At 42.6% G+C, this 19,818-nt stretch overlaps 1 protein-coding gene across 1 annotated transcript; it reads left to right on the forward strand.

Moving 5' to 3' along the window:
* The first annotated feature begins 16,306 nt into the window (after positions 1–16,306).
* Positions 16,307–18,558, forward strand: LOC133816701 (protein DETOXIFICATION 55). The gene is made up of 2 exons (XM_062249054.1): positions 16,307–16,682; positions 16,843–18,558. Exons 1-2 carry the CDS (start codon positions 16,629–16,631, stop codon positions 18,298–18,300), a joined length of 1,512 nt encoding a protein of 503 aa, XP_062105038.1. The 5' UTR covers positions 16,307–16,628; the 3' UTR covers positions 18,301–18,558.
* Positions 18,559–19,818: the final 1,260 nt, after the last annotated feature.

Raw genomic sequence — 19,818 nt, forward strand, 5'->3', positions numbered from 1 at the left:
AAGACCAAAGTGATGAATTTGACTACAAAAAACAAGAAGACTTATTGTAAGCTTACCATCATGCTCAATCATGTTAAATCCCATATTTAATAACTATGTAAAATGACTACTTTTAAATGTGGTATTTGACAACAACAACCAAAAAAAAATTAATAACTTTACTTTTTTATATAATTGTTAATAGTTTTTTCGACACACTTGACCTTTTGTGGAGAAAACTATTTTGTAAATAATAATAATTAAAAAAAAAAAACAGTCTTAAAGTGACATTCACAAAAGTTGATATATTTTCACTCATTTATTATTCTTTTAAATTTTACAATATGTTATTGACTACATATTTTTATCAAGTTAATGCAAATATAAATTAAATTAAAACACGTTCAATGGACACATGTTAAAATGCAATTTTTTTTTTTTAATTTTAGCCATTCTAATGATCTAATAGTATTTATTACAGTGTAAAGATGCGTCCAATATATTTTAATTTCAGTCATCAAATTAGCCTAGTTTTAACGCTATAATAATATAAGGAAAGTCTACGTACGGTAGTACTTTTTTTCTTAACCGTACAACATAGCTCTTAAATGGGTATGTAGGGATATTTTTTTTTTGGATTAATTACATAAATTTACAATGTATGTTTAGAAAAAATTTCAAATATACGGTGAATATAAATAATTACAAATATACAGCGCCTAAAAAAAAATACGGAGAATAGTAAAAAGAAATAAAACAAAAATATAACTCACTAATGTATAAGTTTGGTCTCTGATAAGTAATGAGGAACTTTTTTTTATGTCATGATGAACTTTTATTTTGTCTTGTACTCGTAAAAAAAGATATATCATTAATTTATGTAATATAATTATATTGATGTGATATAATATTTAATAAGTTTCTTTTCAATTTTTTTATTTTTAAATATTTAAAATGAATGTATTATTAATATTAAACAAATATTCATGCTTGCTTAAATTATAATATTTTTAATAAATATAATCTATTTTTATACTAGTAGTTATATATTTTCTCTAATATTTGTTACTTGTTTTATGCAATCTAATATTTTTGTATATATTAGTTACAAAATAAAATAGTGTCTTTTAGTAAGAAACTTAGTTTTATAAATTTTGTTACAAACATGTACTAAATTCACAATTTAATTTTATAAATTTTTGTAACAATCATGTTAAATAAATTTATAAATAATTATGTAAATGTTAGTTATGAAACTAAACTTTTTTATTGTGAAATTAGTTTTGTAGACTCTTGTTACAAAAATGTAAAACTTGTTTAAAAAAATATATTGTATTTCACCACTATATATATATATATATTTGTTGACGCGGTTCTTCGGCAACAGGTAATTACGAGAATAAGAGAAAGAGATTAGCACTCCAGGAAGAACCGTCACAGATATGAAATCTTATATCATGAACTAGGTGATTCAATACACGTTTTTAAGTGGTTCAAATGTTAAAATCCTTCTACTCCACTAGACAATATTATTCATCCTCTCTGGGCATTTGGTTTACAAAGTATATAGTCCTTCAAAGACTATATTTTCCAACCCCTATCAACTCCCAGGGTCTCCATATTTATAGGAGAAGGCACCTGGAAGTTGGTAGGGAGGTCATCCCGTGACCTTACCATTTGTCATATCCACTCTGTGGCATTCATGATTAATTCCTAAACCTGACACATAAGTGTGGTCTAATCAGCATGGAAGGATATGATGGGCCGCACGGCCCAATCTATCTGTGGGTGTCTGACACGCACGTTCCTACTGCGTGTTCGAGAAGTCAAAAGGGATATCAGACATGTGATGTCAGATATATGCACGTTTATCTTGCGTGCGTTAACTTCATAAAGGCTCAGAGCTTCCTGGGCTCCTCGTGACACGAACAGCTCGTATTACGAGCTGTTCTCCTAGCGTGGCCTTCAGATACCCCTCTCGAGCTGAGAAGATCCGCCCTGGAAATAGGATCTTCGTCCTGTGGGCACCTCGGACTAAACCTGATTAGTCCGAGGCTTGTCCTGCTAATCAGCCCGTGGGAAAATCAGGGCGTACATCTGCCCCCCAAGCTCCTGCTCGTGGTACATGACGTCATGCATTGGAGGCCACAGTAGGGGCTTTTAGACTTCCCCCACAACCCTTCGCATTCCATTCTTTGCGCAGGCGTCTGATACGTGGAACGTCGTGGGTGGCGACGGTACACTCTACGAGAACCGCATTAAATGGCCTAGCCTACTGACCAGCCGTCGTTTCACATTTCGAGTAGAGGGTCTCCAAGAGCCTTTTACACGTGATCCTCCCCTTGTATAAAGAGGGGGTGGCCACCCTACGCACGGGCCACCCTATCATTCAAAAAATTTCTCATATTTCCTTCTCCATTCTCTGACTTTCCGAAGGACGAAACCCTCATCTCTGCCGCTTTCATCATCTCCGTTCACGAAGCCTAAGCGTACGAGTTTATTTAAAGCCTTGGAAGCCACTGTACCAACGAAGCTCCTACCAGCGCAGCAATCTCGCTCACTATCCAGCCATACACTGTAAGTTTTCTAACCCAGTTTATTTTGAAAGCATGCCACTGTAGCTTAGGTAAAAAAAATTTACTGTAGCTACATGCAGGGGTTTTCTGGGTTGTGTGGATATGGAGGGTGACGGCCCTTCTTTAGATTAGGGCACGCCTGTTGCAGGAAATCGTTTTAGAATATGGGTTTCAAGGTATTTTTTCAGGGACAATTTCTGGGTAGGACCTTTAGGAATTTTGGGTGCAAAACCGGGTAGCTTAGGGAATACGCCTCAAAAGCGGTTTTGCACGTTTTGCCTATTGAACCTTTCCCCCCAAGGCAAATTTTTACTCTGAGCCCCCTGACACACGAATTCCGAGTAACCTGGGATCTGTTGAGGACCCAGGCGCGTGTTCATTGAACCGCGTGGTTCCACTCTCCACGGGCTGGGCTTCCCCCAGCTCGTGTAATTAACACTTGCCTCAGCCTTTTGCTTGGGTCGCCTTTTCTAAAGTGTTTTCTTTTGTTCGATAGGCGACCAGATGGCCCCGAAGAAGAACCTGCCCCAGAAGAACGTGGGAAGCTCGGCCTCTCAACAAGATAAAGGAAAGGCGGTGATGCCCAGCTCGCCGATTCCCCACTTTGGCCCGGCCGTGGAGAAACAGGCCGAGGTGGCCCCTGACGCGTTTTTCGAGGCGGAGAGAATCGTCTCGAAGATAACCGAGCAGGCCAAGATCATCAAACTCTTCATCACCCACAACATTCCCTTGGGGAAAGCCTCAGTGATTGCCCGACCTGCCGCAGAGGGCGAGCGGAGCTGCACGCCGCTCGATGAATCGTTCGCGGCCTGGAGCGGTGAACACTTCAAAGCAGGGGCCTTCCTCCCCCTGGACCAGTACTTCGCCAACTTCCTGAATTATGTGGGGTTGGCCCCATTTCAGCTCCCTCCCAACTCCTACCGTCTGCTGGCGGGGTTGACGTATTTATTTCAAAAGCACGAGTGGGAGGTCCCCACTCCTGCTGATATTCTATACTTCTTTTGCCTCAAAGCCAGCCCGGATCAGCGGGGGCGAGGCGACGGGTTCTATTACTTAACCCGATTCCCTAATACAGCGGCGGTCATCGAGCTGCCGAGCCACCCGAATGACTTCAAGGACCAGTTTTTCATGTCAACTGGGTTCCGCAACTGCGATCATCATTACTTTAATCGCCCACGTAAGTGATCCTTGACCTTAGCCCGCCTTTTAAGGGTTATCCTATTTTAGCCCCCTCCTTATCCCACTTCTGACTTTAACCAATCTTGCAGCCATCTACGCGAGGACCGAGAAGTCCGTGACCCTCGGGGGTCAATACGACACACTGGCGAGCTTGCCCCCCAGTGAGAAAGACTACCGCGCGCTCGTGACCGACGAGACGATGGTATTCTGCAAGCTGATTTCCCCAAATCAGACTTTGAATTTGAAGAGGCCCCGGGGGCCGCCACCAGCTCGCGACAACAGACCGATCCTCACAGAGATCGCAGACGACGAAGGCGAGGAAGAGAGTGACGAAGTTCCTCTCGTGAGGAGTAGGAAGAGGACCTTGGAGGTCGCCCAGACGATGGTCGAGGAGAGGGCTCAATCCGGAGCAGCCGCGGGTCCCTCCGGCCAAGGTAATCCTTACTTATTTAAGAATGTAGATAGGGCCACTGCAGACCCCCGACTGGTTAGGTTCAATCCTAGGCAGCTCGTCCATCGTCACCCGAGGAATCCGGACCTGGACACGCTCTTGCTCCATTGTGTTGACCGGCTCGTGCTGGATCACTAAGAGAGTCGGCCTAGGGGTACCGTAGTAGTAGATAACACCTTAGCTTTTAGATCGATCCTTTTTTAGGAGTATGGAACCAACTTGCACACGTGGCTGGCGCTCCAGAGGGGCATCTATGCCCCGGGGATTAGGCAGTATGTAGAAGAGTCCAGCCCCGAGTCGGAACCGGACCTAGAACCTGCGCCAGTTCGTGAGATAATCGTCTTAGACTCTTCCAGCTCAGGGGGCAGGGCTCCCTTAGTATTCGCTTATTCATTGCCTTTAAACCTTTTGCCTCTATTTCTGCATGATTGCTACCTTGTAATAACCATGTTTTTTTTTTTGTTCTTGGCAGAAGAGATGTCTCAGCCCGGAGGTAGTCTGCGGGGCGTGGCCTTCAGCGGGAACCCCCCAGCGGGGCCAAGGTTGAAAAGGCTTCGGGAGTCCAAAAGCTCGGCTGGGACCTCCACCAAATCCCCGGCTAAGGAGAAGGAGAAAGCCCCTCCATCCCAGGTCGCGGGGGCGATCCTTCCTGTTGCCAGGACAGGGCCCATGCCCCCGCCACCCCAACGATCTCCATTAGCCGCCCAGGACGGGGTAATAGAGATCGGGAATCCGGCCGCGGCAGCCCCGGATGTGCGTATCCCGGTCGATCCCCAGGCTCTGGAGAAGATGCTAGAAGCATTCCGGGGTACGGTGTATGAGTCGGCTAGCTATGCTGTCAGCCATTTCTACAATCTCAGGGAGAGGGAGCTCCGGGCCATCGAAACAACGAGCCCGGTCCGAGTTATGGAGTCTTCGATGGACATGACCCTAACGGTAAACTGCCCCATTCTTTTAGAGCTTTAACACTCACACGCCGCCTTTTTTCTTCCAGGTGGTTAATTTATCCTTCCTTTTTTGCAGGGCATTGCTGCCGCATACAAAGGCATTGCTAGGACCAAGGTCCAGCTCGAGGGTTTGGAAGCTGAGCGCCAGACCGCCCTCCAGGAGGCTCAGGAGGCGAGAGACGCGCTGGCGGCCTCTAAAGCCGAGCTAGAGAAGATCCGCTCTGAGAACCGAGAGCTTAAAAACTCCCTGGCCGCATCGCGGACAGATCTCGAGGTAGCCAAGACCGAGGCCCAGGCCGCCATGGAAGCCGAGCGGGCCGTTTCGGAGAAGTCCTTGCAGGACCTGTTTTATCACTGCTGGTCCCACAACCCAGATGCGGACTTTTCTTTCATGCCGCCGGACCTCTGGGCGTTCTTGCTGCCGCAGCTCCAAGCCCGCCTAAATAAAGAGGTACCTCCCTCGGAGACTGGAGAGGCCTCTGTCGCGGCGGAGCAGGACGAGACCGCAACCTCCAAAGGTCCAACTGATGGGGCTTAGGATACTTCTCTTTAAGTATTTTGAACTATTTTGTTTTCTATTGTAATCTTTTATGAGGTGTTTCCACCTTGAGACAATTTGCTCAGCAACTTTAAGATACATACATATATATTTTTATGCCTTTTGCTACAATTCATCTCTTTATTTTTATGAACTTAGTTCGGGTTAACCGTTATTTATATCCCGGGCTTTTAAAGAAGAGCCGCGGTCAATAAATTTTTGTCAACTTCTAAGTTTTATGACCCGGTTAAAACCAGGAACTTATTTAGAAAACTTAGTTCGCGTCAACTTTTATTCATATCCCGGACTCTTTAAAGAAGAACCGCGGTCAATAAATTTTTGTCAACTTCTAAGTTTTATGACCCGGTTAAAACCAGGAACTTATTTAGAAAACTTAGTTCGCGTCAACTTTTATTCATATCCCGGACTCTTTAAAGAAGAACCGCGGTCAATAAATTTTTGTCAACTTCTAAGTTTTATGACCCGGTTAAAACCAGGAACTTATTTAGAAAACTTAGTTCGCGTCAACTTTTATTCATATCCCGGACTCTTTAAAGAAGAACCGCGGTCAATAAATTTTTGTCAACTTCTAAGTTTTATGACCCGGTTAAAACCAGGATAGGACTTAGTTTGCGATAACTCTTATCCATGGATAAAAATTAACACCTAAGTCGTTAAGGAGACCTGGTTATATCCAGGTACCATATGCCCCCCAAGTAACTGGGAAAGGGTCTTTTGTGGTTATTTTAAAATCATACTTGCAAATAAAGAGAAACATTTGATTTTTATTTATACATGGAAAGTGACCTCCCAGGCCTTACAAGTGACTCATTGATAGTATTTCTTTAGGTGGGTGGCATTCCATGTCCGCGGGACCGCCCATCCACCAAGCCGAGCTAACTTATAAGTACCCTCTTTGATGACTTCGATGACCTGGTATGGTCCTTCCCAGTTTGGTCCCAAAACCCCATCTTTGGGATCTTTCCCGGCCAGGAAAACTCTCCTTAGGACCAAATCGCCGACGCTAAAGGCACGTCTTTTGACCTTAGTGTTAAAGTAGCGAGTGATCTTCTGTTGATAATGGGCGAGCTGGAGTTGTGAATCTTTCGCCTTTCATCCACTAAGTCTAGGGAATGGCATAGGAGCTCGTGGTTCCTGTCCTGGTCGTAGCACTGGACCCTATGTGATATAACTTTAACTTCCACGGGGAGGACTGCTTCACTCCCAAAGGTTAGGGAGAAAGGCGTGTGACCCGTGGGAGTCCGGTACGCCCACAGGACTTGGGGGAGCTGTTCTGGCCAGATCCCCTTTGCCTCATCTAGCCTTTTCTTGAGGCTCGCCTTCAGAGTTTTGTTGACAGCCTCGACCTGGCCGTTCGCCTGGGGATAGGCCACGGATGAGAAGTTTTCACAATTCTGTGCCTTTCGCAAAATTCGGTGAACAAATCGCTGTCAAATTGAGTTCCGTTATCGGAGACGATTTTTTTAGGTAGGCCAAATCGACATATGATGCTTTTAACCACGAAGTCTAACACCTTTTTCGACGTTATTGTCGCCAACGGCTCTGCCTCGGCCCACTGGGTGAAGTAGTCAATGGCTACTACAGCGTAACGGACTCCGCCCTTTCCGGTAGGCAGGGCGCCTACTAGATCTATCCCCCAAACAGCAAACGGCCAGGGAGACGAAATCATTTTTAGCTCGACCGGAGGAGCTCGGGCAACCGCAGCGAATCGCTGACACTTGTCGCACCTTTTTACATATGAGATCGAGTGTTTGGACAAAGTCGGCCAGTAATAACCTTGCCTGAGAACCTTAAGAGCCAGGCTTTGCCCCCCAGTGTGGTCTCCACATAATCCTTCGTGAACTTCTTGCAGGATGGCCCTCGCTTCACTTGGAAGAACGCACCGGAGGAGAGGTAGGGAATGCCCACGTCGGTACAGCACCCCTTCGACTAACGTATATCTCGGAGCTCGATAAAGGACTCGCCGTGCGTCGTTGCGCCCTTCGGGTAATTTGCCCTCAACGAGATACTCAATAATGGGAGTCATCCAGGTCGCCCTGATGTCAATCATTTCAATTTCTGCCCGATCCCCGTCTATGCTAGGACTCTCCAAGAACTCAACTGGCACCAACCCCAGGGTTTCTGTCTCGCCCGAGGCGGCGAGCTTGGCGAGAGCATCTGCGTTGGTGTTCTGCTCCCGAGGTATCTGTTCGATCGATCCTCGCCCAAACGCAGACAGTTCGGACTTTACTTTTGCCAAATAGGCGGCCATCTTAGGTCCCCGCGCCTGATATTCGCCTAGAACCTGGTTCACCACGAGCTGCGAATCGCTGAAGCATTGGACAGAGCTCGCCTTTAGCTCACCAGCTATCCTAAGTCCAGCCAACAAAGCCTCGTTGTTAGACGCCTTGAACCCAAACCTTAACGCCTAGTGGAATCTATGTCCCCCTGGGGATATCAGAATGATTCCGGCCCCGGAGCCGTTCTCGTTAGATGAGCCATCAACGAAGATCTTCCACGACGAGTGGGTAGAGGCGACCTGAGGTGAGTTTCCTGATGGAATTTCTTGGAATCCCGTGCATTCCGCCACGAAGTCGGCCAAGGCCTGACTTTTTATGGTAGTTCGGGGAGTATAGAAAATCTCGAACTGACTGAGTTCGACCGCCCACTTTAGCAAGCGTCCCGATGCTTCAGGCTTTTGCAAAACCTGCCTTAAAGGATGATCGGTCATGACGTGTATAGAGTGGGACTGGAAGTATGGCCTGAGCTTTCGCGAGGCCGTGATTAGGCAGAACGCCATTTTCTCCATCATTGGATATCTTGATTCAGCTCCGAGGAGTCTCTTGCTGATGTAATAGACCGGCTTCTGAGCCTGGTTCTCTTCTCGTACCAGGACGGCACTAGCTGCGTCCTCAGTGACGGCCATGTAGAGGAAAAGAGGTTCTCCTACCTTGGGTTTTGATAGCACAGGCGGTTCAGCCAAATGCGCTTTCAGGTCGAGGAATGCGCTTTCGCACTCCACTGTCCATTCGAATTTCTTGTTTCCCCGGAGCAGGTTGTAGAAGGGTAGACATTTATCGGTCGACTTGGAGACGAACCGGTTCAGTGCTGCCACTCTTCCTGTGAGGCCTTGGACGTCTTTCCGCGACCTAGGGGAAGGAAGCTCGAGTAATGACCTGATCTTGTCGGGGTTTGCCTCGATTCCTCGGGTATTGACTATGAAACCCAGGAATTTCCCCGATGCAACACCGAAAGTGCACTTCTGAGGGTTGAGCCTCATGCCATATTCTCGCAGTATGTTAAAACATTCTTCCAGGTCGGCAACGTGGTTGCTGGCAGTCTTTGACTTGACAAGCATATCATCGGCGTACACTTCCATGTTTTTCCCGATCTGGTCCGCGAACATTCTGTTCACTAGCCTTTGGTAGGTAGCTCCGGCATTCTTCAGACCAAACGGCATGACCTTATAACAATAGACATTAGTTGGGGTCATGAAGCTGGTATGCTCCTGGTCTGCCGGATTCATCGCGATCTGGTTGTAGCCCGAGTATGCGTCCATGAAGGACATGAGCTCGTGCCCCGCCGTGGCATCCACCAATTAATCGATCCTTGGCAATGGAAAGCAATCCTTGGGGCAGGCTTTATTCAGGTCGGAGAAGTCAATACAGGTCCGCCACTTCCCGTTGGGCTTTGGAACTAGCACGGGATTGGCGACCCAAATTGGAAATTTGGCTTCACGAATAAAACCACACTTTTTGAGCCGGGCCACCTCTTCTTTGAGGGCTTCGGCTCGGGTTGTTCCCAGACGCCTCTGTTTCTGAGACTTGGCAGGGACGCTTTTATCCAGGTGGAGCGTGTGCATGATGATGCTCGGGCTGATTCCTATCATGTCCTCATGCGACCATGCGAATACGTCTAGGTTCTTTTGCAAAAACGTAGTCAGCTCCGCCTTTCTTATATCGCAGAGGTTCTTTCCGATCTTAACCGTCCGCGAGGGGTTTTGTTTATCGATGCTCACCTCCTCGAGCTCCTCAATAGCTCGAAGCTCGGACCTGTCCTCGTCTACACGGGGATCAATATCCTCACTTAGGGCGGTCTTTTCATCTTCGGAAATCTGAGGTTTTTCAATCTCAGGAGCCGCCTTGGGTCCCTGAGATTCCTCTTCATCCTGAATGGCCATCGTCACCTGCCCGGGTTTAGATTTTCCCTTCATGGAAATGCTGTAGCATTCCCTGGCAGCGAGCTGATCACCCTTGATAGTACAGACCCCTGTTGAAGTAGGGAACTTCATGGCGAGGTGCCGGATGGAAGTGATAGCCTCGAAGGCTATGAGCGTAGGTCGGCCCAATATGGCATTGTAGGCAGCGGAGCAGTCAATGACCACGAATTTGAGTAGTTTGGACACTGTCCGGGACTCCTCTCCTAGGGTGATCACCAGCTCGATTGTCCCTATCGCTGCTGATCCTTCTCCTGAAAAACCATACAGCATCATCGAGGTTGCCTTAAGCTCGGCAACAGTCAGACCCATTTTTTCTAAGGTGGATCGGAACAGGAGGTTCACCGAGCTCCCATTGTCCACCAATACTCTCCTTACTTTCCGGTTGGCGAGCTAGACTGCTACGACCAAGGGATCGTTATGAGAGAATTGGACATGGCCTGCGTCTTCCTCCGTGAAAGTTATCGATTGTTTCTCTAGTCGTTGCTGTTTTGATTGACGCTGTTCCGGGGCGAACTTCGCTCCGTTGTGGGCCTTTAATTCATTCACATACCTCTTCTGGGCGCCCCTACTCATGCCGGCCATGTGTGGTCCTCCAGAGATGGTGGATATCTCTCCCTCGACCACGGGGGGAAGGACGTCCTGATCTGCCTGACGCCCGAGCTGACTGGCTGGGACCTCCGGAACGGGTCGACTTGCCGGGACCCGGTTCCGCGAGTACTGCGCCAATGGTCCTGCTCGGATGAGAGTCTCGATTTCATCTTTGAGGTGTCTGCAGTCGTCGGTATTGTGCACGACGTCGTTATGAAAACGGCAGAACTTCGAAGCGTCTCTCCTTCCCTTAGGGTGCTTCAATGGCTCCGGCCTCTTCCAGGGGACCCGAGTAGCGTTGGCCAGGAAAATATTTTCCCTGGTCTGGGTGAGCTCGGCATAGGTTGTGAACACGGGCTTGAACTTATCCACAGACTTATTCTTCTTCTGGCCGTGCTGGTTGTTTTCACTATGTCCTTTTCTTTTGCTACCACCGGGCTGGTTATTCTGCGCGACGTCGGGAGTTGCCACTACGATCTCCGTCTCCGTCCCAGCGGTCTTCTCGGGGACCTGGCTGGTCCCCGCGGCCGAAGCTTCAACTTCTTCCAAGTTTATCCACTCTTGGGCTCTGTTAAGGAATTCGCCAACCGAGCTGACTCCCCTCCTTTGAATATCTTTCCATAGGTCTCCGCTGACTAGGATCCCGGTCCTCATGGCCATTAGTTTGGAACTATCGCCAGCATCCCTTGCTCGAGCAGCGACATTTGCAAATCTGCTCAAGTAGGCTTTCAACGTCTCACCGGGCTTCTGCCTCACGTTAGCTAAAGAGTCGGCCTGGACCCGGGCGGCCTGAGAGGCGCGGAATGCCCTCTTGAAGTCCGCCGAGAAGGTCTTCCAGGAGCTGATTGACTGCCTTTTACTCTGCTTGAACCACTGCCTGGCAGGTCCAATCAGGGTGGAGGGAAAGATCAAGCAACGCAGCTCCGGGCCGATGTTATGGGCCATCATTAGGGTGTTGAACATCCCTAAGTGGTCAGACGGGTCTCCATCCCCGTTGAACTTTGACAGGTGGGGCATACGAAAACCAGAAGGGTATGCCGTTGCTGCTATATTGGGGGCGAAGAGTTCCATCTCGTCCTCTGAATCATATTCGTCTTTTTCTTTTTCCGATAGGAGCTTCTTCATCAGCTCCTCCATCTGAGTTAGGCGCTCTAGGGTTTTGTCCTGAGATCCTGGGTTATTCCGGGGCTGTTCAACAGCTCCGGTCCCGTTGTACATATTAGGTGGGTTGTTGCCCCTCCTATCTTGAGATAGATTATTTGGGACATTTCCACCGTTAAGTACTTCGGATCGGACCCCCACTGAACGGGCCTGGCTACCATCCCTAACTCGATCCTCTCTGTGAGAATTGAGGCGATCTCGAAGGTCGCCTCCCTGGGTAGTATGGTGGCTTTGTGCCGAACTTAGTCGCTGGCGCAGGTCTCCTCCCGAGAGATCACTCCGTCCACTACCGGTCCAGTGACTCCTGCTGGACAGGCTCGGGGTGCGTCTTTGGCGGCTATGACCTGATCTTTCCTCCGGCACCCTGCCGCGCCAGGAGGGTCCAGCTGACGATGGGCCCCTCCTGCTATTCCCGTAGGTCGGGATGTCTCGGACGGGCTGAGGAGATGGATATCTGATGGGAGAAGGAGGATGCCTAACCGGAGAGGCGATCCTAGTGCCGTCCAGACGGACTAAATTTGGTGGGGGCCTCTCGGCCCTACCAGCTTGCTGGTCCCGCGCTGGGCGAGCTGGACGAGGAACTGGATGTCCTTCGGGGACGACCCTACGTCTCTGGCCCTCCTCGGCCCCTCCTCGGGAATTTCCCCGATCTCTTCTGGGCGCTCTCGAGGGAGGCTGAGAACTAGGGGTCGACGTCCTAACCGAACGGCTGTACTGCTGCTGTCCGGTCCGAGGCATTTCCCTGAGGTTTGCCTCCTGATGGTGTGATGAAGGGGTGGAGTTAGCTGCAGGAAGTCTACCCGAACGGCTATGCCTGGACCGATTACTCCGGCGAGACTTAGGAGCCTTGCCTTGCCTCTCTCCAACGTTACCGTTGGTTGTGAGAGGGGGTAGTCGGCTCAGAATATCCTGGATTTGCTGACCAGCTGCTGCTAACTGGCTCCTCAGCTGAACATTCTCCATCTCCACCGCAGAATAATAACATGGATTCGGATTAGGCGGCCGGGGCGCTGAACTACCAGTGTCGTCTTGGCCCGCCGGCTGCTTTCCCAGCCTCTGCTGGACTTCAGGAGCTTGCTCATCAGGGATTGCAACCTAGTGGGCCTCCTGCCCATCATGTTGTTCTGTCTCGTTACCATGCCTGGATCGAGTGGTCACCATAGTTGGATGTCTGCGGTAGTACTAATCGAACTTGCTCTCAATGAAAGCACCAAACTGTTGACGCGGTTCTTCGGCAACAGGTAATTACGAGAATAAGAGAAAGAGATTAGCACTCCAGGTAGAACCGTCACAGATATGAAATCTTATATCATGAACTAGGTGATTCAATACACGTTTTTAAGTGGTTCAAAGGTTAAAATCCTTCTACTCCACTAGACAATATCATTCATCCTCTCTGGGTATTTGGTTTACAAAGTATATAGTCCTTCAAAGACTATTTTTTCCAACCCCTATCAACTCCCAGGGTCTCCATATTTATAGGAGAAGGCACCTGGAAGTTGGTAGGGAGGTCATCCTGTGACCTTACCATTTGTCATATCCACTCTGTGGCATTCATGATTAATTCCTAAACCTGACACATAAGTGTGGTCTAATCAGCATGGAAGGATATGATGGGCCGCACGGCCCAATCTATCTGTGGGTGTTTGACACGCACGTTCCTACTGCGTGTCCGAGAAGTCAAAGGGAATATCAGACATGTGATGTCAGATATATGGACGTTTATCTTGCGTGCGTTAACTTCATAAAGGCTCAGAGCTTCCTGGGCTCCTCGTGACACGAACAGCTCATATTACGAGCTGTTCTCCTGGCGTGGCCTTCAGATACCCCTCTCGAGCTGAGAAGATCCGCCCTGGAAATAGGATCTTCGTCCTGTGGGCACCTCGGACTAAACCTGATTAGTCCGAGGCTCGTCCTGCTAATCAGCCCGTGGGAAAATCAGGGCGTACAATATTTAATAAAGTATTTTATAAATAATGAACATCTTAAATTTATATTTTTAAGTTGTATAGCATAAATATGAAAGCTCATGTAAATTTTTGGTACAATATTGTAACAATATGGAAAAATATAATATTTTTATGTATATTTTGGTTATGATTTCTTAACTATAACATATTTTCGTAAATGTTAGTTACAAAAATATATTTCTTAGTTGTAAAACTAGATTTGTAAACTATTGTTACAAAAATAAAAAATTTAGTTATGAATTTTTTTGTAAGTTTTATCTACAAAAAATAAATCTACAATTCTATAACTAATTTTTGTAAATATTATTTACAAACATGTAATAGATATTTACAAGTTTGATCACAAAAAATTATATTTTATAGCTTTTATTTATGATTTTTCCACTCCATATTTACACTTTTGTCATTCTGTGTTTTTATCCAAAAATTCCGTATTTTTGTAATACACCGTATTTTTCATATTTTTTTTTAACTTTTAGTGCATTTTTGTAGATTTTCCTATTTTTTCCCAATTTTTTTTCATGACAATGTTCATTATAGTTATAACGTAATTCTTACAAATATTCAAAAAATTCTGAATAATTTACAGTACTGAAAACAAATTTCAAACAATTATTTTTCACGTATATTAAAAAAACAAGTACGCGTGTAACAAGTAATTTGAACTCTGATTTCGGTACTATAAATTATTCAAAATTTGCAAGTATAACTATAATGAACACTGTCATAAAAAAAAATTAAGAAAATACACCCCTTCATACTAAGGGGTGTGCTGTACGGATTAGGAAAAAAATACTACCTTAACGTAGGCTTTCCAAATAAAATATGTAAAAATATACGATGATTGATCTTTTTAAAAATTAATTCTTCTAACTTTTCTTTATATATAAATAATTTATTAGGTAGATATATTGGTTGTGATGATACTTTAATTTAATTTATGAAAGATTAATAATAAATTTTTACAATTTTATAAAAAACAAAAAATATATAATTTTATTTATAAATATATATATATATATAAGATTACATTTTTATTAATAAAATTACATAAATATTATTATGCATTATTAATATAAATAAAATATATTAAGGACGTAGCTAGTCACATATACACACATGGATATAAATAATATATATATACATAAAAACATGAGAGTATTTGCTCAAATTATGATGTGGGTTTAGATATTTTGAAGAGTGTCTTGCGGAAAAGCATGTGCAATTAGCTAGCAAAAGAAAATTGCTTCCGGCACAATCTAAAATTTCTACTTTGTAAGGAAATATGATTTGGGGCGGCCATGAGGGCTACCCTATAAATGCTCATTTTATTGCTTCATAAATAGCTAGAAAAAAAGAAAGAAGAAAGTGACATATTACTAACATTTGAAGTCTAGTACAAAAAAACCCATCAAGATATGTGAGCCTAGTCAAGCATTATATAATCATCTTTTCATCAAACAAATATATATATATATATACACAGTAAAGTTCTATCAATATGACTCTCAGTATTTTCGATCGGTAAACAGTTTTCGGCACTATTTTTTCTATCATGACCATGTATATTGTAGTTATTTAGAGTATCCTGCAAATTTTCAGAAAATTCTGAATAATTTACAGTACCGAAAACTAAGTTCAAACATGTTGTTTCACGTATGACTAATTTTTTATACGCGTGGAAATCAACATGTTTGAACTTAGTTTTCGGTACTGTAAACTATTCTGAATTTTCTGAAAATTTGCAGGATACTCTAAATAGCTACAATATACACAATCATAAAAAAAATCGTGCCGAAAACTGTTCACGGGTCGAGAACAGTGAAGAGTCTCACCGATAGGGTTTAAAGTGACTCAACTATATGAGAATTGTCTTATATATATATATTAAAAAAATATATATAGTATAATGCATACTTTTTTTCTTGATAATATCAGTGTATATTTTTTCTATTTTCAGCACCTAAACAGATATAATCTAAAAAAAATCATATAGTGGTGTACATTGTATTTATTTATAACATCCTGCAAATTTAAAAAAAAAAATTGAATAGTTTTTGAAGTCGAAAACAGGGTTAAACTGTCAAATTTTACACGCATACACAAAAAAAGTAGCATAATTTATTGAGAATTTCTTACAAATCAATAGAAAGTTAGATAGTTACTATGCAGGCCGCCTTATAAAAAAATAAAATTATATTTATCTAAGTGTCATAAATATTAAAAAAATCGATGCACAGGTATTGTTAAAAAATTGATGTGTGGCTCCTCTTAATAATTTATAATAAATAATGTGAATATCATTGAGTGATTTGTAACATCTCCCAAGGTACGTACATATGTTTTCAGAAGAAATGATTTATTTATATGATCACACATGTCAAATACTCAAAATAAGAGAACAACCGTACACTGGATTAATTAATCATCTCCTAACTCTTCATGATTAAGATCTATACATTTATATTATTTGAGCAACATCAAATCGATCTTACTAATTCAATCACGTGAAGAAAGACATTATTATTCATGAGGAATATATACTACGACTTTAGTATATTGTTAAACAAGATAAAATATAAAAAAGTGTCTATGTTCCCATCCATTTCTGAAAAATGACAAAATCTAATTTGAACAAACACAGGGGCGTGGCCAAACACCTTCTTCAATATCGCACGGTTTAAATGAACCTTTTCTTTTTCTTTTATTTTATATACGGCTCTTTATATCATAATCTTTTCAGTTAAAGAAGCTATAACCCGGCCACAAATTATTATAATATAAGTGGATGGATATCTATAAGTGGATATCTATCTATACACATAATATATATTTATATATCACCACTCATAAAAAAAAATTAAAAAAAAAAACAATGTCCTGACCTGACCCCATCTACTACTTCCCCAAAACTTGTTATAAATACCCTCCTCTCGTTCATCTTAATTATTAATTTCCAACTCTGTCTCTCTCTTCATCTCTCTCTGACCAATAAGGTGTAAGGAAACAAAGCATTTTAGATGGTTCCAGAATTAGAGCCAGAGAAGGTTCAAAAGTACCCGACAATGCCAGAGGTACTAAAAAATCTTATTTTTATATTTATATTTATATATAAATATGTATATATATATAGACATCTCTCTTATGAACCATGCATGCTCTCTATCTTTTTTTTTATTATTATTTGTAGTTATATTAATACTTATATATTTAGTTTATTGTTGTTTTTGTTAGGTAGTGGAGGAGCTAAAACGAGTGACAAACATAGGCTTCCCTATTTTGACGATGAGTTTAGTGAACTATCTAAGAAACATGGCCATGGTGGTTTGCATGGGAAGACTAGGAAGCCTTGAACTCGCGGGTGGCGCTTTAGCCATCGGATTCACCAACATCACTGGCTACTCAGTCCTCTCTGGCCTCGCCATGGGGATGGACCCACTTTGTAGCCAAGCTTTTGGTTCACAAAACGACGCCGTTGCATTCCTAACTCTACAAAGAACAATCTTCATACTACTCTTCGCTTCACTGCCAATCTCTCTACTTTGGTTCAACCTCGAACCCCTTATGTTGATCCTAAACCAAAATCCAGACATAACAAAAATAGCAAGCATATATTGCAAGTTCGCCATACCTGATCTTCTCGCTAACTCTCTTCTTCACCCTCTACGTATTTTTCTACGTAGCAAGTCCACTACTTGGCCATTGATGTGGTCTAATTTACTAGCCATGTTTCTTCACATTCCAATCACTATTCTGTTAACCTTTAAACTCTCTCTTGGTGTTCAAGGAATAGCTATCTCCAATTTCCTCACAAATTTCATCACCCTTTTCATTCTTTTACTCTATCTCTATTATAACACCAATAACAAGGAGTGTAATTACTACCCTTCTTATTTGAAAACACCATTTTTGCCAAAATCATGGCCAATTTTTTTGACCAACTCAACATGGGAAGGTTGGGGGGTTTTGATTAGATTGTCTATACAAAGTTGCTTAGCCGTGTGCTTAGAGTGGTGGTGGTATGAGTTCATGACGTTACTCGCCGGTTACCTTCCCAACCCCAAGGTGGCCCTCGCCACCTCCGCAATTGTCATACAAACCACCTCTCTCATGTACACCCTGCCCTCCGCGCTGAGTGCCTCGGTCTCGACACGCGTTGGGAACGAGCTCGGCGCGGGGCAGCCACCAAAGGCGAGGCTGGCCGCGGCTGTGGCAGTCGGAATAGCCCTAATAACTTCTTTGGTGGGGCTGGTGGGGACAACTTTTGGGAGAGGAGCATGGGGGAGGGTTTTCACTCATGATAAGGAGATATTGAAGCTTACCATGGCCGTACTTCCCATAATTGGGGTGTGTGAGTTGGCTAACTGTCCACAGACTACAAGTTGTGGGATTCTTAGAGGGAGTGCTCGGCCAGGGATTGGTGCAGCCATTAACTTCTATGCGTTTTACTTGGTTGGAGCTCCGGTGGCTGTCGTTTTGGGGTTTGTATGGAAGTTAGGCTTCTTGGGGCTATGTTATGGGCTCCTGGCGGCTCAAATTGCTTGTGTTGTGTCCATATTGATTGTGGTGTATAACACAAATTGGGAGAAGGAATCGGTCAAGGCCAAAGACTTGATGATGATCAAAGATGTTAATGTTGACGATGATGACCATGATCACCAGATCGATCATATCACAGTGCTACTTCAATGACGTGATGATGACGAACAATAGTTCGGTATATGTAGTATTATATGTATACTTGATACCCGCATATATATATATATATTATATTAGCTTTCTTATAAAGTAACAAGGTATAAGAAAAGAATTAATGTTGTAGTGAAAAATATTAGAAATCATATAAATTACACAAATATTGATTAGTTAATAAGAACAAAATTTTGTTAACTCATGAGTGTGTATCACAAAATATCTAGTTATATATCTCCATCAATATCATTACTATTATTTCATGATGTTGTTGTTATATCTTATATCACTTGCATATGTATTCATACATAAATATTAATTATTCGAGTCACTTTCACATTTAATTTAGTTATTCTAACGAATCTCATTGGATTAACTACTACAAAAAAAAAAAAAAAAATCTTACTACTCATTGTATTATGACTAGAAGTGAAAAAATTGTGAATAATGAAATAGTACATCAATATTGATCACTAAAATATCTAGTGGTTAAAGATTACAATTTATTATGACTAATCACAACAAATTTTGAAATTAAACTAATTTATGATTAAATATTACTTTTTAGTCCCAAACTATATATTTTTTTTGTGACATAACCTTTAATAAAAAAAATTATATTATATGATTTTACGTATTTAGGTAGAGTGTGCACAACTACCCACAACACAAATTAATATATAAATAATAATATGAACATAAATGGAATCCATAAATAAAGTATAAAGAGGCCCACTAATTAAGAAGAATATATAATGGAGGGTTAAGAAAAAAATAGGACCTACCATGGGTGGGTACAAATCTTGGAGTGCATAAATATCCAACACTAACTTGATGTGTGCCATTAAGAAACATGCATGTGCAAGAACACATGCTACTTATCAATAATTGTAACTTAAGACATCTCACTCTACATGTGCTAATATCGATTTATTTTCAATCAACCATTGATCAAATTAGTTAGTATGTCATGATTATATATGTGATAAATTATATAATAATATGAATATGTGAATAGTTGCACCATGGTCCAAATCTTTAGAGACGCTTCATGTGAAAAAAAAATTAGTGGAGAGAGAGAATAATAAATCAAATTATATGCTGTTCAAATTAAAATCACAAATCAAAATGAAGTGGTATATTATATATTCGGTCAAATAACACAATTCGATGTATATGTATATACGTACAGAGAACCACACGAGTCTCATATATATAAATAAGTATATATGTATACGATAATTCTATCTTTCACAATGTATGTACGGGTGCATTTTTATTTTTATTTTTGTATTTTTTTCGGTGGTGAATAGTTTTTGGCGTAATTTTTTTATAATAATTTATATTATAGTTATTTAAAATATTATGTAATTTATAGTACTAAAAATTAAGTTCAAATATGTTATTTTTTACGTACATAAAAAAAATTAATTACAAGTGTAATAATCTGTTTAAATCTAGTTTTTGAGATTATAAATTATTTAAAATTTTCTAAAAATTTATAAATACTCTAGATAA

Source organism: Humulus lupulus, chromosome 2 (genome assembly GCF_963169125.1).
Source record: "Humulus lupulus chromosome 2, drHumLupu1.1, whole genome shotgun sequence".
Classification (NCBI taxonomy): Eukaryota; Viridiplantae; Streptophyta; class Magnoliopsida; order Rosales; family Cannabaceae; genus Humulus; species Humulus lupulus.

Bases quoted from the DNA above. Each gene is read 5' to 3' on its own strand.
- LOC133816701 (XM_062249054.1), top strand. From the start codon at position 16,629: ATGGTTCCAGAATTAGAGCCAGAGAAGGTTCAAAAGTACCCGACAATG. The intron at 16,683-16,842 runs GTACTAAAAAAT...TGTTTTTGTTAG, and splicing joins AGTACCCGACAATGCCAGAG to GTAGTGGAGGAGCTAAAACG.